Consider the following 26,113-nt stretch of genomic DNA (forward strand, 5'->3'; position numbering starts at 1 on the left):
TCAAAGCCAGGCTGGACAAACCTGGTCTAGTGGGAGGTGTCCCTGCACATGACAGGGGAGGTTGGGACAAGATGATCTGTAAGGTCCATTCCAACCCCTTCACATTCTGATTTTAAAACCTCACTCCAGCAGTTGTGCACTGCATGCACACACAGAGCAAAAGGACCATGCCCTGCAGATACTGCAATTTATTGTTAAATGGTATTTCGGTGGTTACAGAGAGACCCAGCACCTGCACCTCAAGCCTTTCCTTCTCCGCCCGTGGATGCCGCAGTGGACCCGCACCGAGAGGCCGCTCGCCTTCACTGAGGAGCAGCCGCCTGTGGTGAATCAGCCTGATCAGATTTGTCCGAATATGAGGAACTTTTCCCTCAGCATTCGGGACATTGCGCACAGCGACACCCGCCGCCCAACAATGGCCGTGTTCCCGCGGCTTCACCAGCCTGAGGGAGGAGGGAGGGAGGAGGGAGGAGGGAGGAGGGAGGAGGGAGAGGAGGAGGGGGGGGGGGGGGCGGAGCGGAGCGGCAGCCCTCACTAAAGATGGCGGCCGAGGGCGGCCTGGCAGCGGCGTGGTGCTGAAGCCGTTTCCGCCCTCCCCTGCCCGTCACGTGATCGCCGGGGCTGCGGCCGCCGCTGCCCGGCCCCGGCGGGGCAGAGCCGAGCGGGCGGGGAGCGGCGGCGGGGGAAATTGAAGCCGAGCAGAGCTGGGCAGAGCCGAGCTGAGCTAAGTCGAGCCGGGCCGGGCCGGGCAGCGCTCCCGGCCGCAGCGGTGGCGCCGGGCGGTCTGGCCCTGAGCGCGCTGCGCGGTCCGGGTGACAGCAGCGTGATGGAGCCCGAGGAGGGAGAGGATCGCACCCCACTGCTGAAGGAGCCCCAGCCCGACGCGGGTGAGACGGGCGGCAGCTGCCCCTGTGTGGCGGCATCGCGTTGCCATGGAGGCGCGGGCCGCGAGCGCCGCTGTGGGGCCCGGGGTCGGTGCCACCGTGGCACTGCCGGGGTGACGGGGGGAACAGCGGTGACGGGGGGGAACAGCGGTGACGGGGGAGAACAGCGGTGACGGGGGAGAACAGCGGTGACGGGGGAGAACAGCGGTGACGGGGGGGAACAGCGGTGACGGGGGGGAACAGCGGTGACGGGGGGGAACAGCGGTGACGGGGGGGACAGCGGTGACGGGGGGGACAGCGGTGACGGGCCCGGGGACAGCGGTGACGGGCCCGGGGACAGCGGTGACGGGCCCGGGGGCTGCGCCGCCCGCCCGCGCCGTTAGCGGCGCTCGGTGCCGGGGACGCCGCGGTGCCCGAGGGTGCTGGATCAGGCACGGCCCCGAGTCCTGACAGCGGTCGCGGCTCTGTCGGTGGTGGCATCAGGCGGGCAGCCCTGTCAGACACCAGCCCTCGGCTCGGTGTCGTTGCAGTAAAGACATTCCAGCCCAAATACCGGTCCAAGTATTAAAAGCTACCGGGGTCCCCCGAGATCCTGTCAAAATTTCATATGACGGCAGAATCTGAGTTCAGACTAATTGCTTGTTCCAAGTATGGAGAGGAAGGAAGGTGAAAGGATGCAGGAAGGTAGGAGAGGAGGCTCGATATATGGTCAGAGTTTAACAGCAGAGCCCGCATGTTTATATTTGTCTGTGCTGTTTTGCTTCTCAGAATGTATAACCTATAAACCGTAGCATAAGATTTTTTGTTTCTTTAGCATGCCATGCAAAAATGCTCTAACCTACTTAGCAGATGTGCAAATGCATCAAGTGGGGCTGCTAACAAAATTACTTTAAAAGTGCCAGAAGGAGAGAATTTGAGCTCAAGTCTTCCTAAAGCAATATGTTCTTAAGTTTGCACAATGCATCAGGCTCCAGTTAGAGGTGGCTCACCTCACCCACAAGGAAAACTACTGCAGATGAGCAACTTCCTTTAAACTGCCGTGCAACTTGCAGCACAGACCTTTTTTAACTGCAATTTAAGAATCTTGTTAAATTATAGCTACATTGCTTTAAAACACGCCCCTGAAATCAGAATTTGCTATAGATGTAGGACCAAAGACTGCTAGTCAAGGTAAGACCTTAAACCCAATGCTTTAAACTTTGGTTAGCTGCTTTAAACTTTAGGGGAGTGAATGTCTATGTCTCTGATTATATAGCACTCTCCTGAAACACACCTGTAATTTTCTTGAATCTTCTGTTTTGTTAACCTGATCTAATATTCTTAACATATTTCAAATGCACATGATGGAATGACAGGGAACCAATAATTTAGTATCTATTTGCTTCAGACTTCAATTCTACATGTTTATTAGGTGTTTTTAATAAAAAGTTTACAGTTGGGGAAAAAAAATCTGACACTAGTGACCTTAAGTTCTTGCACATCTGTTTTGTGGAGCTTGCTCTCCATGCAAGTTGTATACCAGTAAGAGCCTTATAGAGGAAGAGTAATGGATGTTCCAGTTAACCTGCATCTCCAAGAAAGAGTTACATCATCAGTGTTATTCAGCTTTCTGTTATTATTATCTAACCCCAGCAACTACAAGAAGTGGAACAGTTAAGTAGCTTTACCTGTAATTATATTCATTTTTATAAATTATATGACTTTACATTTTCTACTTAAGGCAAATTGCTCTTTAAACAACAATAAAGAACGACAAAGCTGCTTGACTAGTTTTTATGTAGTAAGTACTTCCTGTTCTTGGTGCCTGTTGTTTTTAATGTAAGCAATAAAACCTTGGCTGCTCTCCCTCGTGTCATTTAGAAATCCAGGATGGCCTTTTCAAATGCTTCTGAGGCCAAACTTGCAATTACCACAGGTCTGGAAGGAGTTTTGCATATTTGCACAATAGCCTTGTTTATTATTTATTTATTAAATGAGCACAGCAAGTACAGCATCTCTGTGTCATTTTAACAACTTGTGCAGCCATAATGAACTTCACATAAAGTTTGTCAGGATTAGAGACTTCTGTTAATGTCATGAAAAACAATCTTGCAGGAAGGTTCTGTTGGTGTTCCCCCTGAAAAATAAAATCACATAGGCTCATTCCTTGTTTCAGGGAAGTTACTGGGAAAGGGAAGGTATCTTTGTCCACAGGGCATGTCCTTTGTTTCTTACTGCAGATCAGAAAATCCAGTCAAGTGACATTTTGCAGTAGAAGATAAGGCTCTGGTCAGTCCTGTTGATAGATGTACTTGTTCTATTCATCATTTGAACTCTGAATATTGAAAGATGAGATCACTGTAGACTGATATGAACTGATGTAATATCTGCTGATCTTCCCAGAGTTTCAGACATCCAGGTTATAAATCTTCCCATTAGTAACATAGCTCCCTCACAGGAGGGGAAACTCTACACTCAATTTGCAAATTCAGCAGATTGTTCAAGTAGTTCCTCCTCATTTTAACATTCCTGCTCAGTAGTTTCAGGCATTCCTAGTTCATAAAGAGTAGCTGCAGATATTCAAACTCTTACAGCTCAGCTCTGGTCCGGATCTCCTGGCACTGATGAATGCTCTCTGCCAAATGCTGCTGTGTACTGCTGTAGGAAATCAATAACTGTGTTACAGGGCATAGTCTACTATCTGTGTATGAACAGCTGACAGAGTTGACTTTAATGTCATGACACAGATTTTGTGCTGAATCTTAGGACTCATTTCCTTTGTTGTCTTGTGACAGCCAAGAGGGTGTACTGGGCAATGGAAACCTGTTACTGTTTGACAGTGCCACCACAGTGTTTGCCATCCCCCTTTCTGTAGTTTTGGCAGCTGTCAGCAAATGCATATTCCCTTATAAGCAAACTTATAGAAGGAAAATTTGTCCTAGAAAACAGCCTGAAGTAGCATTGACTGTTCTTCAGTACAATTTTAGGAGTATTTGTATTTCTTGAGCCATTTTTGTGTATGTTACAGGCTTTCCACTAATTGTTTTGGGCTTTTTTAAGTGTGAAATTCTGTCTTGAAAAAATATTACTGTATTTTGGAGAGGACTTTTGAAACTATGTTTCTAAGTCCATTTCCACAGACCACACACTACGTATCCTCTGCAGTCCCTGCTCTAGTGTGAGTAGCTGCCCGTTGTCTAAATGAGGATTACATTTGCTTTGCACATCAGTATGAAAGTGGGGTTTTAAAATTTTTCAACCATCCTCAGACTCTACCCCTATTGAATAAACCCCTTAAGAAAAAAAAATTACCTTGTCTCCTTGCTAATTCTTTATCTTAACCAAAGATTTCTGAGAACCTTAGTAAAAACTGCTTCTGAGTTGTTCTTATTCTGTTAGATCTGTTAAACGTTTTTCATTTGCTCTCGTTTCAGTCCCTGCATGCTGCTCAGCTCGCTACAATCTCGCCCTCCTGGCCTGTTTTGGGTTCTTCCTCGTGTATGCACTGCGTGTGAACCTCAGCGTCGCTCTGGTGGATATGGTAGAACCTAACACAAGCTCAGCAAAGAATGTGACTTCCAATGTGTGCCCAGAGCATTCCTCCACCATAAATGTTCCTCGCAACACCACGGTGAGGTCTCAGACATATTGTCTTGTAATGTGGTGTGTCAAAGTGCCTTCAGAACTCTGGGATAGATAGAACCATAGAAAGAACAGGCTAGTTTTTACTAGATAGCCTTTCAGTGGTTCTTTTAAATCTATTCTGGGAAATATTAGCCTTAAATGACTAGCTAATTGAGAAGTGCTCTGCTCAGGGTCAGCTTTTTACATACCTCTTTTCTGTGCTATTCCTTAGAAATTGGCTAATCTGACCACGTAGGTGTACCATGACTCACTGTTTTGTATGCCACTTATCAATTGTTACTGTTGTATCTGCGTCAGAGCTCCCATCACTGTCCAATTTGCCTGCTCTTTGTACAGTCACAATGGCATGAAATTTCATTACAAATTATCATGTAACATTTCTCTCTTAACTTCTTTGATTTCTTTCCCATATCATGCATTTTGTCTTTAAAACCTCTGAATTCCAGTAATCCTTAAAATCACGCTTCTTAACTGAGCTGACAGATATGGAAAAAAAGATTTCTAAAAAAAACCCCAACTTTGTGAATTTGGACTTGCACAGATCTTATCTTGTGGTTTAAGTAGTCGTGAGCACTCTTGTCATCTTCCTGCTTTCATTTTGTTTGCTTTCATTTATTATTTATCACAAACAAACTATAATGGTGAACTTTATGGGAAGATTCTGTCTCATCATTTCTGTGAAATTTATGCTGCTCATTTAGATGAGGAAAAATTGATCTTTTGGAAGTGATCCCAAATTTCAGAATCACTTTATTGGGCAACACTTCCTGTCTTCTTGCTGTCTTCCTTTATAGCTGCAGATTCCTATCTCAATCATCTTCACTTTTATTGCATTGTCCACTAAACTCATCTTCTCTCTGTTGTGCTTCTCCCATTATTTTACCTACCCTTTTGAGCCCTGTCCTTGACTGCTCTCTTTCTTTACATTAAATTTAAGCACCTGCATTTTCTTATTAGTTTTTTTTTGGTCCATAACTTTTCTGCAGGTAGAGCCTTTTTATAGAGCATGACAGAATGTCCATTCTGTGATTCAGAAGTGGGATTTGCACTCAGGCAGACTTACATAGTCAGTACCTGTCACCTAACCCAAGCTGCTTAGGATTCAAAAAGGGATAACTGACAGAGCACTTGTATTTCATGTAGTAATGATTTTCATACTTAGATATGTCCAAACAGATTGTGAGCTACCTGAACTAGCTTTTAACACAACTTTGATTGCAGTACAGGTGTGTGTAGAGGAAGGAGACCCTAGGGAGCACGTCACAAAAAATTTGAAGTTTATCTATAACAGACTAAATAGTGGATCAGTGTAATAAAAAATGTGCTCAGAGAAACTGCTGTCTTTAACTTACTGCGTGTTGGTTTTTTCTCTTCTTAGGGAGAAAAGTATTCTTGGGATGCTGAGACTCAGGGATGGATCCTTGGTTCTTTTTTCTATGGCTATATAATTACTCAGATTCCCGGAGGATATCTTGCAAGCAGAATTGGAGGCAAACTGTTGCTGGGGTTTGGCATCTTTGGTACCTCTGTATTCACCTTGCTTACTCCCTTAGCTGCAAATTTGGGAGTTGGCTATCTCATAGCTGTCAGAGCCTTGGAAGGACTGGGAGAGGTAATCCTGTTTCCTCTATGTAATTTGAAAATGTATCTGAATCATTTGTTTAAATTTGTAGTGATTAAACTCTGTGGGGGTTGTTATGCTGGAATAGTATATGGATTGTTTCATTTGAGTGGCTTAGTTTTGTGGTTTTTAGAATAATTAAAGCATTTGTACTATATTTTAGCCTAAGTTTTTCAAATAAGAAATGTAAGGATACCTGAGATAAAACTGTTCTCATTTTTCAGAAACCAGGGCCTCAAAACAGTGTTGTTTGTATTGTTGCTGCTTTTCCAGAACATACAGACTCAAAATCAGGAGAAATGAATTCTGCCTCCTAATTCTCATGCCTTGCACAATTTTTATAGGTGGCTTCTTGGTAGACAATAAACTCATAGATGCTACTACTGCTTTTTAATGAAACTGCTTTGAAACATGTAAAGTTGAAGTGAGTTCTAAAACCCTTGCATTTCAGCAGAATGAAATGATGTTTTCTAGGGTGTTACCTTCCCAGCTATGCATTCAATGTGGTCTTCTTGGGCTCCTCCACTGGAACGCAGCAAGCTCCTTAGTATTTCATATGCAGGTGAGAAATTCCCACGCTGATAATGGGATTATAAATTTTTACTGCAGAAACAGGGAGGATTGACTTAAATCAAAGGGATTTATATTGTAAATTTTAATCAGCATTTAATCCAGAAAGTATAACATTAAAGTAAATCTTGCTTTCCCTTAGTTTTCTTAATTTATTCATGGTTTTTATAACCTGACAAAAGTATTGATCTACAAATAAGTATAAACTTGGGTCTAACTTTGGTATGAAGTGGTGAAAATAATTACTGTGAAGCTGGTTAATAGAAGATACTGTAAATAAAAAAGATTGAGCATTAGGAAGAAAAAAGCTGGGGCAGTCACAGGATAGACCTGTTTGGTTGGTTTTTAGAGGGTTTTTTAAGTGTTCTTGGAAGAACTTGGGGAAGAGAACATCCAAGGTTCCATGTATTGCTGCAAGATCTCCTTGTCAGAGTCGAGTACTCTCTGACCAGATTGTCCTAGATATTCTGTGTCTGGAAGGTGTTATGTTTGATATCAGATACTTGATGTTACACAGGATTTTTGATTTAGCAGAGTGATACAGAATATACTGAAAGCACAGTACAAGTTAGCACTTAGCAAATGTAAGTTGACACTTAGCAAAATATAGCAATTGCAATACGCATCAGTTTGGGTTGACTGCAGGTCAAGTCTGTTGTTCTCAGAAATTCCGTTGTTGTTTAACTTTTGTACTTTGTGTTCGACTGACCCATGTATTCACTCCCCTCTTGTTGGTCTGGCTAAGTCAGTGAGACAGTCTCACTTTTAATGAACTGAGTGAGGAGAAGGATTTACACCACCAGCTGATCCTCAACTGACATAACTGCTTATCTAAACCAAAGCCACTCTCTGGTGCCCTTTGTGTTGAGATAAAGTCGGCTTCTTTGCAACAACTGTGGTTCGTCACACCCAGTGTCATTCCCCAAGTGATGGACATGTTGTTCTTGCCTGCCTCCACTGAGCCTTCTTTTTAGGGGTTTATTGGTCAGTCACATTGCTCAGTGCAGTATTTGAGGGGCAGGTGAAAAATATAGGTTTCTAAATTTGCTAGTCAAAATTGATACTATTTCTTTGAGGATGACAAATTTTGTATTTGGTTACTGAAGTAATGGTTGCTTTGCTCACTCTTATTAATAATAATTAGGTTTTTTATCAAGAAGACAGGTCTATACAATATAAATTTCAGCTACAGTTTCTTAAGGAGCTGAGTGACTCATTTTTCCCAGAGGGATGCAGCCTTAATCCTTTTTCCTCACAATTCCTCACTTTGCTCTGAACCAAATGTCTCATCACTCATTGAAGTCACCCTTCAAAGACCTACTTCAACTCATCTAATGCATCAAAAAACTTTTTTCTTTCTGTTTTTTAAAAGTCTGTTTTCTGCCTTGGTATTTAATTAAATATACTTCAAAAGAAGTGTTCATGTGGGACCTAGCACACAAGTTAAGCAGAGCAAACAGAGTTGGGATTACCTTCTACTGCATTTAAACTGGGAGCTTTTAAACTGTCCTTTTGTATTGTGTGAAAATATATGCTAATGTACTAGTGAGAAGAGTCTGTGGCCTTGAACTGCCCATTGTTAGCAGTCAGGGGTGGATAAGACATCTTGTGACATCTTGGCAGGCTGTTTTCCTTCCTTTCCTTCCACGTTGGCAGTCATGTGGTCTGTAGTTAATTTAATCACGATCGTGTTGATTTTCTGAGAACATGTGGTTGAGTTTATGTGTAGTTGTTATTTTGAGTTATATTTTGCATGATGTATGTGGTTTTATTCATTGTTGGAGCTTTCTGCCTCAAATAAAAATTGTTTCCATGAAGATGGAGTCTAGGTAGCCAGAATATCAACATAATATTTTCTGAGTTGAGATTAAGTTTGGAGAAGTAATTTTGCAGCTAACATTAAGAGACAAGACCTGCTGTTTATCACCAGTAGACTGTCAAGTATGTAAATAATACAGGTTTCTGGCTTAGATTTTGAAAGGGAAACACCTGCCATCCTTATTCTTTGCAAAATGTATGTTGAATTATAAGCACAGGAATAGTTCTTTCTGGCTTTTGGCTTTATTCTGAACTAGAATCTGCTTATCTTTCCCTTTTCCCTTGATCCTAGACCCTGTCACATTCAGGAAACATGGAATTTGAACTTACTGGTTATATATGCCTGACTTCTGCTTCATGTTTCTAGAATTCCTGGTTTTGTGGTGCTAGAAGGAGATACAAAAAAAGCAAACAGACTATATTGTCACATTATACTCCCAAGGCCTTAATTATACTGTGCTCAGCTCTCTCTTGTTTTGACTAATTTGCATTGGTTTAGATATGTTAGAGCCATCACTTCATTGGGACAAATGTGCTAAGAATGCTTATCTTTCATTGCTCATTGCTTCTATTTTTGGCTTCTTAGGGCTTTATGGCTTTGTTTGCTCAGAGCTGCCAAGGCAGCTCATTGTGCTTGTGTTTCTTTAAAGCAATGCACAACCCTCTAGTGGTAGTGACAATTTTTATTCATGATTTATTACAGAAAAATAAAATAATTCTGAAATGGCACTTATACTTAAGGGGTCCATAGGAGATCTGATTATTTCTCCACTTTGTTTTGCTTTCTTCTGGTAGGTGCACAGCTGGGAACTGTTGTGTCTCTGCCACTATCTGGTTTAATTTGTTATTATATGAACTGGGTTTATGTGTTCTACATATTTGGTGAGTTTGTGTTGTTTAGATTTTTCTTAATTATTAAAAGTACAATCCATATTCTTTTTGAAAAGCATACAATATAAAACTTATTTTAAGTTTTAAAAGAGTGTTTGACATGTTGGGTTGCTGTTTTATTTCTTCTGGGCAATTAGAGATATTTAAGGCTAAGTAGATTCCAGTGAATGGCTAAATAAGCCTTCTTCCAGTGAGCAAAGCTGTCTCTGAGTTGGACAAAATCTGTACAAGTCAAATGCTCTTAACTCTCCCACCACTTGAAAACAACAGGCTGAAATTTCTTATCTGAAGTGTGAAATTGAGTTAATAACTTTAATCCCAGGGATAAATCTCAACTTTGAATGAACAAACGTGTGAAAAGTTACTGCTGCTTAAAACGTAAACTGGAAAATCTCTAGCAGTCACAGGGACCCTGAAGGAATGCATATTTACTGTATCATATATTCTGGAAGAAGCTGAAACAGAAAATTTTTGTTTTACAGCATGTCTCACCTAATGCCTTTTACAGGTCTGTTTACATATGTGAGACATTTCATATTCTGCATGGGAAAGGCAGAATCAGAATATAAGACAAGAGTTACATTTCCCTCAAAAAAAAATCTCCAATTTTTTACAAATCACAAAGATTCAAACCAAAGACTGAACAAAATTAAATAAGTTAAAACGTAGAACTGAACAAAATGAAATAAGTTAAAATGTTACAATTACATAAAAGTGCAGTTATTGTGGACCAATTATTGAAAAGTTAACTTTTTTCAAATGAAAATTCTGGGCTTGGCATGTAGAATTAAGCTGATATTTTATGTAATAAAAGCTTAATAAAATTTTATGTAGTAAGCTGATTTATTATGTAATGATATTTTGTATATGTGCATAGAGTATTTTTTGTGATTATACTTAATGTGAACTTTTTATTTCCTGAGAGTGAGCCATACCCTTTGTGGCTTTTCCATGTGACTGATAAAAATACAATTATGTATGAGCGCACAGCTTTCTTGCTGTATGAAGAACTTCAAGTAGAGGGAAAAAAAGAGGAAAAAATAAAAAGAAAAAATTCTGCTTAGTCATCTTCATTCTTTATTGTATCTAAATGGGCATTGTTAAGCCACTTTGGGGAACTAGTGTTTGTCAGTAGATAGAAAAATAATGTTGATTAAAATTATATTAGAGTATTGAGAAAACTATATCATCTGAGAGTATTACTCAATAAAATTGCTTTTTTAAAATTTCTATCTCTTCACCCATCTTTTCACAACAATAGGTGCACTTGGTGTATTGTGGTGGTTCTTCTGGATGTTGTTGGTTAGTGATACGCCAGAAACTCACAGGAGCATTTCACATGCTGAAAGAGAATATATACTGTCTTCTCTAAAAGATCAGGTACAGCACTTTAGTAGAGACCAACCTACTTCAGTCTGAACATAAACCACAAACATGGTCATTAATGTCAAGCTTTGTTTATTGTTTGTTACATGTTTTGTTATGTTTATGTAAACATGTTTATGTTTAGAATACCATTATTAACCTGAGATGGAGACAGGACTTTTCAAACAATTTTTTTTTTAAATAGTGCAGTTGTAAACTGAAAAACAATCGGTAATCAAACAAAGCATTTATAATAATGCTTTTTGTTACAGATGTTGTTGAGGTGCTTTATTTAAAAAACTTGGTATTAAAAAAATGCTCAAATCTGTCATTTTGTACTAGATCCAGACCTGTTTAATGTCTTTAACATTTGCAATACCATATTTTACAGCATTTCTCTTTGTCAGTGTATCATCTAGACCAAGAAATAGATTACTATTCACAGAGAAAATGTTTATGAGCCAGTTCCTGAAGTCTGCATAAGATTCATTCCTATGACTGGGGGGATATGTATCTACAAACACTGAAGCTGGCTGAGAGACCAAAATTATTATCTAGGATTGAGCAGGAAAGGTTCAGCTAAATCAAGGAGGTGACTAAATATTTAATTGTTTATAATAAAAGCAGAAGGTATCAAATTTCAACAAGAGAATGCACACTTTTTGAATTACAAAATGTAATAATTGGTTTACTTTGGAATAGTAAACATCAGAGCAGTAACATACTTTAGTAAACCTTCATTGAGAACTGAAGACAAGTAATTCATTCATTACTGATGACTTGCATCTTTCAACTGAGACTGTTTTGTGCCTTTCAGAATAGATCATGAGCATAGATTTGGTTAGCATCAAAACCATTTAGTAAATGTTCATATCAACATTCTGATTTCCTTCTTTTTCTCTTCCCTTTGTCTCCTGCTTGCCAGCTTTCTACACAGAAGTCTGTTCCCTGGAGACCTATGCTGGGGTCCCTTCCACTCTGGGCTATTGTTGTGGCACACTTCTCTTACAACTGGACTTTCTATACACTTCTTACACTCTTGCCCACGTACATGAAGGAAATCCTGCGATTCGATGCACAGGAGGTGAGATGTATACAAATACAGGAATTTTCTTCTGAATTAAAGAAACTAAATCACCTGCTGTTTAGAACAGAGGAAGCTGTTTAAGAACCTTGGAATGTAAATGTATAGCTGGGAAATGATAACCCCACACAATTAAGCAGATACATCAAAAATGTTGCCTGCCTTATAATTTCTACTTTATGGACTTATTTGACTTATTTACCTTAGTGCTAGCTTTCATGTTAAATTTTCTGTTTGAAGATGCATGGTTCCCATCTTTACCTGCCCTGCCTTAAAACAGTAACTATAAAAATAGTTTCCTTGTTATATGGCTTCTATGACTATTTCAGATTTTACACCAAGCTTTTTGACTTCTGAAATAGTATCTACTTCTTTGCTAATTCATAAAGGAGAGTATTTCCAGTTAAAAATAAAACTGAGAAAACCATTGGACAAGTGGCATTTTTGAAACTATTTTAAGAATGGGGTTTGGGGGAGAAAGGGACCAGAGAGAAGCTTCATTCTGATAGGATCACTTTCCAGATTGTCCATTTCTTTCCTCAATGAGCAGTAGAGGTAAAATTCCTTTTCTTACTAAGGTAACTGGATGAAACAAAACCAAAGTCTTAAGATCCAGATATAGTGCTTTGTAAGGAAATCTTATAAAATTAAATTATTTATCAGGGAAAAATTAGGGGGTGGGGAGGGTGGAATATTCTTATTTATAGCATTTACTTGACTGTGCTGGTCTGTCTTTAATGAAACAGTTTTGGTGATGGCATAGCTTACCTGGAGAAACTGGTATAGCTAAGATAAAAAGATGCTCAGAAATTGCAAGAAGTTTAACATAGTCTTTTCCTGGTTTAGCAAACCAAACTAGTTTAGAGCAATCTGAAGATGAATGCCATGCAAGAAAGAGGTGATACCAACAATCTTGGGAGGAGAAGATGGGGAACTTTAGCATTAGAACAGAAGGTTGCATTAGGGCAAGCTGCAAAATAGCTGGAAAAAACTAACTGATGTTGCTGGTTGGGCTCCTCATTATTGTGGTAGCAAATTACTTTCACAGATACTGATGCCTCTTCAGGTATTCCCTGAAGAAGCCTCAGTATCTGCGAAAGTAAATTGCTACCACAGCTCTCAGTTGCATGTGTTTTGTAAAACACCATTACGTTAAATGGTAGCAGATTCTGCTGTGAAGTGATTTCCTTTGACTTTGGGTCATGTTTTTTTCTTTTTGGAGTAGCTTAGAGTACTGACTGTTGTGAACATCGAAAAAAAAAATTTGAGTAATAGCGTTGGACTAAGTGTTGCCACATATTTAGATGGAAATTGTGTTACAGTTTAAAATATTATACACTTGTTGCTGTTCAGTATTTCCTTTCTAAAATATAGAAATTAGTTTAAAATAATGCTATGTCTTTGAATAGTGCTTCAAAAAAGTTTTTTAATCACTGAGACTGTCTCTATTTTTCAAAATTTTACTTACTGTTTTTGAAAACTGAGCACTGAAATCCAACAGGCAGCATGCTTAAGTACTGTTAAAATGGACTCCAGGTGGAGATGAATTTCTTGTTTTATTTCAAGTTAAAACTTCTAGGGAATCTTTCACTTCTTGGCAAATATACATTTCATACTAGTGTATAAAGGTCATACTATTTCTACTTCTGAATCACAGATAAGGTCAAATTATAGCTTTGTTATCAGTAACCATCCATAATTTTTTGGAAAGGCTGTAAATGTGGGCAGTTTACTAGTACCTTTTGTTTCCCTTCATCAGAAAATCATGTAGAATCAGGCAGAGGTCTAAGCAGCACATGTTTAAAGTAATGGGAACTAACTGGTGACTTCAGTGGGAGTGATGTCAGATCCTAAATAACTCAGCTTTGAGATTGTGGGATGTCCACCCTAGATGTGATGAAAAGTTCTAGTCCTAGATTTTGTTTCTGTTTACAGGCAGCACCAGATGTTTCAGCAGATGGATTAGGAATAATATAACAGTAGTACAAAACCCAGGGATTCTGTGTAGTTTTCAAAATTCTGAATAATATTTACAGCTTCCACTTACTTTTAGTAACTTGCTTGATATTGGTACCCTGGAAACTTCCACAATCAGGTTAATGTCCACAGGATACCTTCAGTTATAGTTTTCTTCTTCCTGAAGCTAGTTGCTGATCTAAACCTTTGAGTTTTTGGTCTGACTGCATTGGTAGTTATGGATTAAGTTAGGATTGGTTTGTCATTTTAGTGTTTTAACTGTCCTCTTTTACCTCCTTAACAGAATGGATTTTTGTCTGCCCTGCCTTATTTTGGATGCTGGTTATGTATAATCCTGTCTGGTCAAATTGCTGATTATTTACGGGAAAAACAGAACTTCTCCACTGTTTGTGTTCGCAAATGTTTTACCCTAATAGGTAGGTGCAAGTATTATCTCTTGGAACATATAATCTTAGAAAATATAATTTGGGAAAATTTAAGGGCTTGGGGGAGTAGTCTGACATGCTGCTGTGAGATGAGTCAGCATTGTGCATGGCTTGAGAGGAACAACTTTATTTGTAGATTAATGTCTCAGGAGTAAATCCTGTCTTTTTCCATGAGAAGTAGGCCTACTGGATAAGAGAACAATAAGAGATTCTCAAAAGCTTTTTTTAGGTCAAGGTAATTGGACTACAAGCAAACCAATCAAATAAATGGTCATGTAAAGTCACCATAAAAGGGTGAATGAAACATTGTTATCAGAAAAGGTTTATCAAACTGACAGGATTATTCTGCATGAGCCTATTCTGTTGTTCAGTGTTTTGTTTATCTAAGACTAAAGTAACTGAATTGGAATACACTTGCAAAATTTACAGCTGCTACCACAGTAGAAAGACCAAACAATCCAAAATGGTCTTGACTAACTGGGAGGAGAGATTATCTGAAATCACCAACAGATCAGCTAGATCAGGCTTTTAATGAACACAAGTAAGAGGCTGTATTTAAGAAAGAGAAGTTGATTGCTGAATAAAGAGGGGACAGGAGAAAGAAATTGAAGAAAAAAAAAAGATTAGGCACAGGATCCACAAAAATTGCAGCCCAGTTATTATATGGTGATCCTTGCTGCCTGCTCAATTCAGCTGATTCAATTGCTTTCTTTAAAGCAGCTGTTGTAATAAATTCTCAGGCATTTTGTTTGTCTTTAAGCCTATGCTATTTTGGTGATTCAATTTATTGCTGGGCTGCACACCTCACACCGATGTATGCATAACTCATGAGAAAAAATGTTGTTGTCTTAGGAAAAGCAAGACTTAGGTTGGCTTCATCAACAAAAGTGTGTACTTGGAGCTGTTTACAGAGGTCATGCTGGGGTCATGGAAATGAGCTCTGGTACTGAGAAACAGCTACCAAGATAGGAAGCAGCATGCATGAGCTCATGATGGCTGATAAACTGTTTCCAGTGCTTCATACAGCATCTCTACAGCTATCTTGGAGTCACCCAGGGTTCACAGTGTCAGTGCAGCTTCAATTTATTTATAGCAATAAATAAAATTAACTTGTGAGGTAATTTTCAGAACCTGTTGATTTTTGTTAATTTTTTTAATCTAGTTTATTCCTTGCCACTAGAGTGGGATATTTCTGATAGAGTTGCTGTTTCCTGAGACAAGTTTTGCAACCCGTCTGCTCTTCCTTTTAACAAGGACATGTAGTGATAGCACAAGGGGGAATGGCTTCAAACCGAAAGAGAGTAGATTTGAATTAGATCATAGGAAGAAATTCTTTACTGAGAGGGTGGTGAGACACTGGAACAGGTTGGAACAGCCATGGAAGTTGTGGCTGCCCCATCCCTGGAAGTGCTTAAGGCCAGGTTGGACGGGGCTTTGACCAACCTGATCTAGTGGAAGGTGGCCCTGCCAGTGGCAGGGGGTTGGAGCTGGCTGATCTTTAGGTCCCTTCCAGCCCGGCCCGGCTGTGATCCCGCCGCGCTGGGGGGGAGGCTGCGGCCGTCCCGCGGGAAGGCGCGCCCTGCGGTGCCGGCTCCGTGCGCCAGGGGGCGGCGCAGGTTGGATGGAAAGCGCTCGGAGCCTCCAAGCGTCCATTGATTCTGAGGCTTGTGTCTTAAAGGAATGATTGGACCGGCGCTGTTCTTAGTAGCAGCCGGATTCATAGGCTGCAACTATGCCCTGGCTGTTGCATTCGTGACCATATCAACAACACTAGGAGGATTTTGTACATCAGGCTACAGCATCAACCATCTGGACATAGCACCTTCGTAAGTATTGCTGAAACTGTTGTTAGTGCATGTGAAATGTTTATGACCCCCTTTTTTTCTTTTTGTGTTGCTGGGGTGCCTTGGAAATGTAGCTATGGAGCATGCGGTGTACAGGCCTGGAGTGTCAACACTGGCAGTTACTTGGGTTTACAATATTAAACACTGTACTTCCAAAAAGTGCTAGTTTGGCAGAGGATTTTGAACTAGGACAGTGCTTTTTGAACTGTACAAGACAGTTAAGTGTTTTCACTGTTTTCAACTTTTCCATCATAGCTATCAACCTCTGGTATGAACATTACCATATTTAAGCACTGTGCATTTGCAAAACATTCTGTACTCTGGAATCTAAATCTTGTTACAAGTAGTTGACCTGATTTGTCAGTAGGTAACAAATCAGGTATGTACAATTGCTCTTAAAAGCATAATTTTCAAGAATGGAAAGTTGAGACTTCAGGCTGTAATTTCTCCAGTGTGTTACAAATTCATAATTGGGCAGATCTGTCAGTTTCCCAAGGAGTGTGTATGTATGTATATTCTTTTAAAAGTGCACTGGTAGAAGTAAAGTATTTTGCTTTGTCTTTCATTTACCAATTTGTGGTAACATTTAGATGTGAACAGGGTGAAATGACTTTATGTCCAAAGAAAAGTGTGTTTCAGTATTAATGTGTAAAATGAAAAGACTTTTGAGTGTAAGTGTAGAGGAAAAAATATTTCATAGAAGTAGCATCTATAAAAAAATTCTGATCATCTAGACAACTTACAGGAGAGCTTGCATCCCAGTTGAAGATGATATTCAGGCTTTGCCAGTTGAAATGATGGTGGTCATATCCACAATCATGGACAATTTTTGACTTAACAAATGGATATGAAATAATGGGAATCCAGTTAATCTTGGCAGGTGAGGTTAGGTAATAAGCAAGAGGGGAGGCATCAGTGGCCAGCCATAAACTGCTTGTAATGCTGAATTGAATATGAAAGTAAGAAAAATAGCTTCTGTGGTGCACTTTGTTTTAAAGCACATTTTAAATAACTACAAATTTAGAAAATTTACTTGAAGCAGTTCTGGGGTGTTATGGGACCATTACACAATGTCTGTTTCAAGCTTAGTTTTGCAGAACAACAAGAGTTAGTTTCCAAAATATGTATTAAATGGTGCTTGTTATGTGAGTACAATTTAACCTGTCCATGGAATACAACAGAGCTGTGACAGGAAAAAGGAAATCATGCAACTGTAGTGTGATTTACACATACAAGGAACTCCTGTATGTAGGCAATGGCTGAGGTTTCCCAAACTAGGATGTTGTATGTGTCTTCTAATTTTATATACTTCATTTTGCATTTCAAATATGTGTATTTCAAGAATCAATTTGTTTATAACAGTATTCAGAGTATTTTAGGTGTTGGAAAAAAGCCACAAGAAGAAAATGATGTTAGACCATGCTGATGCCTGTCAGCAGGCATAGTTAGTTAACTCACATGAACTGCTGCTGATCCAAATCCCACTCTATTCTTCCTGCCCTCAATACAGTCCTGCTTTTTCCCTTTGCATTTGCACTGGACAAGGTCCTCTAGCTCTTCTTCCCTCTCAGACAGGCAGAAGGGAGCACACTGATTGCAAGAGGGTAAATGTCTTGCTGATGGTTCAGAGACCTTGGTCCAGCATTGCCTCTAGAGGCAAGTGGCTGCATATGTGGGAAGACTTTCCTTGGTGGTGGTGTGGTCAGGGTGAGTGCTGTTTGATTGAAATCAGTGATTTTCTATTCAGCACGTGCATGCTTTACTTCAGGGTAAATCTGTTCAAATGGGGACAGAGAAGGAAAAAAGCATGTCCTTGTAACAAAGGTCATATTAAAAAATTTCTTCAGATACAGAAATGCAAAAAACATCTGAGATGAGAAGAAAAAGAAGACTGTCTTTCCTCTTCCCTCACACTTAATTTTTTGCAACTTGTCTTGAACTTTGTTGGATAAAATTATCAAGGCAGATATGCACAATTTCAAAAAAATGCTTGACATAATTGTAGAAATCTAAAAACAGGGTCTGCATAAAATTGTGAAGAAAACCTTGGTAAAGAGTTTACTCAGAGCTCAATATTTATTTTTCTTAATTTACTGGAACACATTAGAAAAACCAGTAATTATTCAAAGCAGTTTCAAAATGCACAAATGCCCATTTAGACTGGTTAAAAGTATGCTGCCAAGAATAGCAAATTATCCCTTTTTGCTACTAAAACTTCCATTATATCAAAAAAATAATTATTATATTCACAGGAAAAAAAGTGAATGAAAATACTGATCCTTAATTAACAACAATATTTGCTATGTGGTTTTGATTGCTAAGGTATATTTATTATGCTCTTGGGGACAGGAGGGACACAAGATTGTTCTTTTGGGGAATATATATTCTATTTTAGCTTTAAATCTACATTAGTACCTTTCTATTTTTAAAAATTTTAATATTGGTGTTACCATGGTCCTTTGTAATACTCATGTGGCTCTGTTGTACACTAAATACTTCACATAGCTGTTTTTTTTTTTACTCTTGATTTTACTACTTGACTGCTCTGCAAGTTAATTTGTATTTGGTTATCCTCACTATACCACAAGAACCTGACCAACAGCCTACTATTGGTTCTGGTCTACAGACATGTCACTTTTTGCTTTCCCTTTTCATATGGGAGTTTCCACTGTGCTAAGGGAGTGCCATCCCAGTTATCTGCATCAAACAGCAAGCACTATCAAGAATGCAACCTATGTCAGAAACACTGGGCATAAACACAGGCATTTAGCCAGCTATTGGTTGGCAAAGATCTTTGTTGACCACAGAAACTATTAAACTATGTTTAGTTTTAAAAGTGTCTGTTAGCAGTATTGTAGTGCTTAAACATGTTGAAGACATTTAAAGTACATTTGTTTCTACTTAAAGGCTTTAAACAGGGTTTTGCTTTATATGCTTATTTTCCTCAGGGAAACTTTTACACTTTGACATTCAGCTTCATAAAGGCTTATTAATTCTAAACCACTTTCCAAGATAGGAAGACTGCATGCTAGGTTTATAAGAAATAAAGTTTTAACTAAAGCATTGCCATGCTTTAAAACTGATAAGTAGTGCAGAGTTTCAAGAAAAAAAATCAACTAGTAGGCTAGATGATTGTTTCCCTTTCTCAGGAAAAAAGCACATGTTTTTCTAATATCACTGGAATGAATATTGCAATCTTTTGTAACAATGCTGCATGGTTGAATTCTCCTGTTTTGGTAAAGAAAATTCCAAAGCTATGAATTTCTCTTTAGAGATGAAATATGTTTCTGTTATGTTAATATTGGTGAAGACATAATTTTACTCTGAACAGCCTATAATGATCACTGGGATATGATTCCTTTCTCTCACAGTAAACTGCAACTATTAGTATTTTGTATGATTCTTTACCCAACAAATTCACCTTGAAAATCCAAAACATAGGGATCTGTGCCCTGGTGGTTAGAAGGTCAAACTTCTGTAGAACATCTGGCTCTTATTTCTCTTCAGTCTCTCTCACAAGTCTGCACTTGTGGTACAGTGTTGAACTTTCAGTATTGCAACATGCCTGCGAGAGAGATCTTGAATTGCTTGGAGGTGAGGTGCTGAGACTCAGATATTAAGCAAGTTACCAGCTTTTCCCAGCAAGTTTTTGTGGCTGCTGGTGCATACACATACATTTGTGTGTGAGAGAGCAGCACATTCATGAACAGGAGCCCTCAGAATGGAGCTGCAGGAAGGGCAACCAGGAGAACTGGTTTAGTCAGACCCATTTCCCATTGGCCTTGACCCACAGAAAGCTGAAGGGAAGGACTGCCACAGCACTCTGAACTCCTATCTTTGGAATATACACTTTGTAATGTAAGTGGGGATATCCAGGCACACTGCTGATACTGCCTTCTTGGCAAACAAATTTTTAGCAATGAAACCTGAACCAACTCTTACTGTTGGCAAACAGCACTTTGTCGTACTTCTTGTCTTTCTGCTTCAAGACATGCAATATGTCTTTAACTGCTCCAATGGATCCATTCCAGACAGTTTGGTTGTGGCTTAGCAAAGGGGATGTGAGTTTGGATTATGGATCTTGAGCAAAGCCATAGGCAATTTAAGTTAAATTCCATACCTAGCCTCTGAAAAATAAAGACATGCATAATCATTGAAGTAGAAAAGGATCTTTAAGATCATCACACCCAACCATTAACCTAACAGTGCCAATTCCACCACTAAACTATGTCCCTTAAAATGTATGTGCCAAGCTGTCAGTTGTTATTAAAAGAAAAGAAAGTCATTCACAGTGGAATATTTGTGTTTTAATTTCTCTTGTGTGATCAAGGTGAGGCCTACGTGATCAAGTTCGACAAAATTGTTTCCATGATTGATAAGCCTTACAAGTTAATAAGCAGTGTTAACAACTTCTCTTGCAGGTATGCTGGAATTCTCCTTGGGATCACAAATTCTTTTGCTACTATCCCAGGAATGGTGGGGCCAGTTATTGCCAAAAGCCTCACTCATAATGTGAGTCTGTTTATTATTTTTTTTTAGTTGTTATATTTTTATCTCAGTTGAATGGAAATTCCCTCTTCTCAAGTCTGCAGTCCTTAAATGAAACATGGGTTACACCTGTAAGGCACATTGTTCCATTGTTGTGAATTGCTTAATTCCTAGCTCTTATTTTCCTGAATCTGATCAGGAAAATAAGGGTAAAATCAAAGACCTTTGTAAGACTTGAAAATTTTACTGACTCACTCCTTATATTCTCTAGGAATTAAATGAATATATTTTTATCACAGTAGAACTCTGATAAAATGCCAACTAGATGAGGCATTTGTGTATTGCTTTATTAAACTAGAACAAGTTCTTCCTTGTTTTTTTTTTTAATTAGGCTCTCACGTGAGGTGTTGAGTTCTAATGTCAGCACTTGTCAGATAAGTGAGAAACTAGATTCTAGTGTTAGATTTGACTAACAAGGTGGTGTGGTGATTTGGATAGAAAAAGAGAAGCACTGGGGCTTTTGAGGAGTTTTTGATTACTAATTTTTCAATGAAAACGTGAAGATGAACAATCAGTGAACATTCTCCTTTTCAAGAAAGGGAGATGGGCTTAGTGATACACTTGAGATAAGTGATACACTTGGGAGATAAGCTTAGTGATACACTTGAAGTTTTTAGAGTTGGAGGTCATTCTAAAGATTTTCTTAAAAATCACAGATCACAGGATATTCTGAATTGGAAGGGACCCACAAGGATCTTTGAGTCCAGCTCTTAAGTGAATGGCCCATATGAGGATCAAACTATTGACCTTGGTGTTATTATCATCATGCTCTAACCAAAAACAATCAGAAAATATTCATTAATACATTCCAATAAAATCAGTTCTTCCAGATACCTTAACAAGTAGGTTGTTTTAGGGTATTTTTGCTCAGTTTAGTTCTTTCCCCTCTGTACTAATGCACTCTTCAGGTATTCTGCTTTTGTAGTAAGATCATTTACAGGTTTGTTACAGCATCATCTGGAACTTAAAACAAACCCAAACCTTTAAGGCGTCTATAGATGTTTTTTCTTTATTTGAAAAGAAAAAAAAAACCCAAAAGGCAAATAAACCACAGTTCTTTACTGCAGATTTTTTAAGGCCTTTCTTAAATACCAGAGTTTAGAGGGTTACTCTTGAAATCTGAGTAAGGGTAGCTACCTTGTTTGAACCAAAAGGCATATGAATCTGGACTGTTCATATAGTGGTTATTAGGAATGCTGCACAGTGCAGGGCACTTCAGCTCTTTGATACCTGATCTGAAAGTCACAGTAGTGTTTCCCTTACAGTAACATTGTCGGCCTTTGTATCAATGGTTCTGCTTCTCGGGTGGTAAACTGATCCAGGTAGGGTAATGTAGTTCTGATAAGACTGTCTGTGTAAGCTATATTATAAAACTGAAGTTGACTTTACTAATGATTTCATCCTTTATGTTTATAATGCTTTTATGTTGCTGTGAAATCATGCTGAATGGCATTTACATTTAAATGGTCAAGGCATGTAGCATCGATTTTAAAATTACTTTTTCTTGAGTGTGAAGCTGCAAATTGACTGCATCTTTTTATTTTTTTCTTTCCCCCATTTGACAGAATACTGTGGAAGAATGGCAGATGGTTTTCTATATCGCTGCTTCTATTAATCTATTTGGAGCAATTTTCTTTGCATTATTTGCAAGTGGAGAAGTTCAGGACTGGGCAGTCAGTGGATATCACTTGCATAGAAACTGAAGGAGATGTTGAAATGGCAAAGCTGTGCTGAGTCCCGTTGTGCTTAGAACTGTGTGACCAGAAAAGTGCCTTTCCTGCTGATGCCTAGGAGTCTTCAGAGCTATTCAGTTAAATTACTTTATCTCTGTATCTTTTGTACTGAAAATAATCTGGCAGAGTATATCTGCTATTTCCTAACAAGAAACTACTTGGATTAACTATAGAAATTTCATGCTAGGACTTGATATCAAATATATGATCAGAGACATTTTAAATCCATGTGCTAGGCTCTAATACTTTCCAGTTTTTAATTAATATTTTCTGAATTAGTGTGTAGGCAGATGTTTGCTGATACTAAAATGAGAGGAAAAAGTAAAGTGATTTTGTAGCACTGTAAGGAGGAATGACATGCAAAGAATTGTACCCAAAAATGTGGTTTGATTTCTATTATGAAACTGATAGTTTTTTGCTGTTTAAAAAATTGTAGAAGAGCTCTAGTTTCATACAGTCTTTTATAGTACTTTTATTTTGTCATTGTTTTAACAATGGCTAACTTCTATTTTATGCACAAGTTTTGATTATATAAACATTCCCTGTTTCATGAATACAGTTTCACAACTAATACACAGCAACAAAGATGTAAATGTAGCATTGAACTGAGAATAAACCATATGTCCTCTGTGGTGCAGGTTTTTCAAACGGACCTTATTTTTATTTCTCTCTGCAAAAAAGAAGCAATGCAGCTCAGTGGTTTAAATCTAGGCAGTGTACAAGAGTGAACTAGAAATAGAATATCTGCATGATTACCTTAAAATAACTTTCAGTTTGGCAATTAATTTTTTGTCCCTTTAAATCAATGCAGTGGAATTCTTTCCTCTTGCATGTAGATATGTTTGTCAGCTTGTCAGTGTAAATGAAATAAAATAAGGCCAGTGTAGCAAATAATGAGGAAAATCAGTTCTCTAACAGCCTTGTTTGTTAGCCAGATAAAACTAGAGTATAAAAGAACTAGTGCAACAACCTGGTGCTGTTACTCTTCTATCAATATAGAATTTGACACTCAAGAACATTCTTTGCACAACACACACTTAAATGCCACAGAGTAGGATTAAAAGTTATAAAAACAGTGGCCTTGTTAAGAACAAATGGCTGAATAATGATAGAGCCACAAAGCAAAGGAAAATTCCTGTGCCAAAGATTCCTGGATTGGAGCAATTAGATAAAAAGGAAAAATCACTGGGCTCTGGGTTTTTCATTTACCACCAATCCAAAAGAAAAGCCCAGTACTAAAGCTGCTCCAGTGGAGCCTACCTTCCTTCATTTCTAGGAAATGGCATCTGCCTCTCCTTTTTAGCTTTAAGAGCCATTTTGTTTTGGCCTTCCTTGAAGTGTCATGTTCTCTGATGGTGGATTTAAACTGTGTTTAAATCTCTGTTTGTGTCTGCAGCATTTCCACAATAAACAATGTTTTGTTCAGATTAAATTAGTACTTATTCAGTGGGAGTATGTTAAAACTATATTGTGTCTTCAGTGTTTCTACAATAAATGGATTGAATATTTACATGTGCATCTGTTGTTGAAAATTACTATCTCTGTGAAGTTAGAACAGCATTTTGAAAGTATGCTGAACAACAAGGTTGGTGACTGGATCAAGGAATAGTTAATGTTTTCTTGGAAAATTACCTTCCTCAGGAGATTTTTGTCTGGCTTTACAGGTAAGTATTATCTTCCACCTGACACTGTATTAAAAGTAAGCATTGCACTTTATGTAAAAAGAAATTTGTACTCTTTCCGTATCTTTTGTTAAAAAGGAGGGGGGGAAAAGTTTAAAAAATAAAAGATTGTATATCATTTAAATTAATTTATGTCTTTGCTTTTCTAGAGATTTGTCATCAGGGCAACATAAGGACAGGGTTGCAATTCCACCTGTTCTGAAGTTGGAAACTTCAGCTTCCTGTGCTTTTAGTCTTTTTCGTTGAAAACTGTTCAGCTGAATATTAAAATTTAAAAAACCATACTTAATGGTGTAGATGCAGTAGAAGTGTATGTAGACATTCCCTGTGTCAGTTAAATAAGTCTGAACTGGATTTAGTTAAAACTGAATTTTAGGCATATGAGCAGTTGAGCAGTCCAGAAAATTTTGGACCAGCATACTAGATTTTCTTTTCCCTTCATCTAATGCACTATTATTATTAATTTTGCATATTCTGTAACTTCTAAGTCAGCTTGGAAAGTAGGACTGAAAAAATGCTATAAATCATTATATTATTTGTGGACAACAGGCTGCACTGAAGTTAATATACAGCTATTTCTGATTTCATTTTTGAAAGTATCAAAATATACTTTGGGATTCCTGATTCAGTGAGGCTTTTAACACATGACAAGCAGGAATATCCCAAAAAAACCCCTTAAGTGTTACTTTTCTGTATCATGCTTGCAAAAAAGGAAAATCTATTAGAAAAAGCCGTCAAAATATTTTCTGCTAATCATGATATTACTTTTATTGCATTGCCACACTATTGTTTGCATGCTTCTCTCAGCCAGTTTCATCTGTTCAAAGACATTTCTCATGTTCTGTTTTTTCAGGGATAACAAGGGGTTTGAGCACCTCTTGTCTCAGCTCACCTCTGTGACACAGGATCTTCACAGGAATTGGCCCGATTTTTGGGGTGACTTTTCCTGAAACAATCCCATAACTGTTATTTCTTGCTGCATTTCCTTAACAGGTAAGAAGTACCAGAGTAAGAAGTTGTGCTCTCTGTTCCATGAAGAACCCTCTAGGATGTCCACCTGGAATGAGGGAAGTCAGTTCAAAAACAGATTTCACCCATTTCAGAGCAGGAGTTGAACCACTGCTTTGGGAACGTGTCTTAGTGTTGTCAGGTATTCTTAAGTGCTTTCTCTTCAATGTCTGCTTCTGACGCAGTTCTGCTTGAATTTCTTTTTTTTAACATTTAGTGCAAATTTCTATCAACATTAGAAACAGAGATGGAATAACTTCTCAGAATATCCTACAGCATGTGACATGGGTATTGCCTGAGATCTGAATCATGGTCTCTTGCAGCCTGACAAAGTGCCTTCCTCATGCTTTGCAAAGGATGAAATGCCACAAAGTAATAAGTGTGGTTTTCAGTTCACTATTTCTTTGTTCTGAGGGTACAAAGCAGCAGTCAAGTACCTTACAGAAGTCCAAAGTATTTGACATCCAAAAATACAAGTTAACTTAAGTAGGTCTTTTGAATGCTAACCTAGTGAAGGTTCATATAAGTCACCATAATACATAGGCACCTGTGCATGGTGCTTCCCCATCTACATGTTCCACTGCAACTGGTAACAACTGCATTTGCTGTATGAAAGGGTCATCTTGGTTGATTTCCCAGAAATTGAGTTGTTCCTGTGATGTATCTTTTGTCTGGCTTCTCCTCTCAATCATTTATTGACTTATTTGCCAGTTTCTCCTCTTTTGCTGTGTGGGAATGTTTGGTTCCATGACAAATGAACTAGCTTTGAGTTTAATGGGTTTTCCAATATTTTTAGCATTTGTCAGGAGGGAAAACCATAGATGAGGAAGCCTATACATCCCACAGAAATGTGAGACACAATTTGTATGGAAAGGTAGTATCTTCTCTTAGATCACCTAGAGCTTCAGAGAAAAAAGAGATGTTTTTAAACTTCAGGCTTCCTCCTTCATATTTTGAGCTCAATCATCACAACTAAAACACTGCTACTGTGTTTTGTAAACTGTTGCAGTAAGTAGCATTTTAAGAGGGTCTCCCATTT

The 26,113-nt window shown here is 38.6% G+C and overlaps 1 protein-coding gene across 1 annotated transcript; it reads left to right on the top strand.

The window, feature by feature from the left end:
• The first annotated feature begins 587 nt into the window (after nt 1-587).
• On the top strand, nt 588-23,894 carry SLC17A5 (solute carrier family 17 member 5). The gene is made up of 11 exons (XM_036381182.2): nt 588-887; nt 4,298-4,494; nt 5,887-6,120; nt 6,604-6,691; nt 9,313-9,399; nt 10,670-10,788; nt 11,699-11,857; nt 14,118-14,250; nt 15,938-16,085; nt 20,525-20,615; nt 22,217-23,894. The coding sequence occupies exons 1-11, from the start codon at nt 827-829 to the stop codon at nt 22,352-22,354; spliced, it is 1,455 nt and encodes a 484-aa protein (XP_036237075.1). The 5' UTR covers nt 588-826; the 3' UTR covers nt 22,355-23,894.
• Nucleotides 23,895-26,113: the final 2,219 nt, after the last annotated feature.

The sequence above is a fragment of the Molothrus ater genome, chromosome 3, assembly GCF_012460135.2.
Source record: "Molothrus ater isolate BHLD 08-10-18 breed brown headed cowbird chromosome 3, BPBGC_Mater_1.1, whole genome shotgun sequence".
Classification (NCBI taxonomy): Eukaryota; Metazoa; Chordata; class Aves; order Passeriformes; family Icteridae; genus Molothrus; species Molothrus ater.

Excerpts from the sequence above, each read along its gene's own strand:
- SLC17A5 (XM_036381182.2), top strand. The coding sequence starts at position 827 with ATGGAGCCCGAGGAGGGAGAGGATCGCACCCCACTGCTGAAGGAGCCC. Across the intron at positions 4,495-5,886 it reads ATGTTCCTCGCAACACCACG|GGAGAAAAGTATTCTTGGGA; the intron begins GTGAGGTCTCAG and ends TTCTCTTCTTAG. Across the intron at positions 16,086-20,524 it reads CATCTGGACATAGCACCTTC|GTATGCTGGAATTCTCCTTG; the intron begins GTAAGTATTGCT and ends CTTCTCTTGCAG.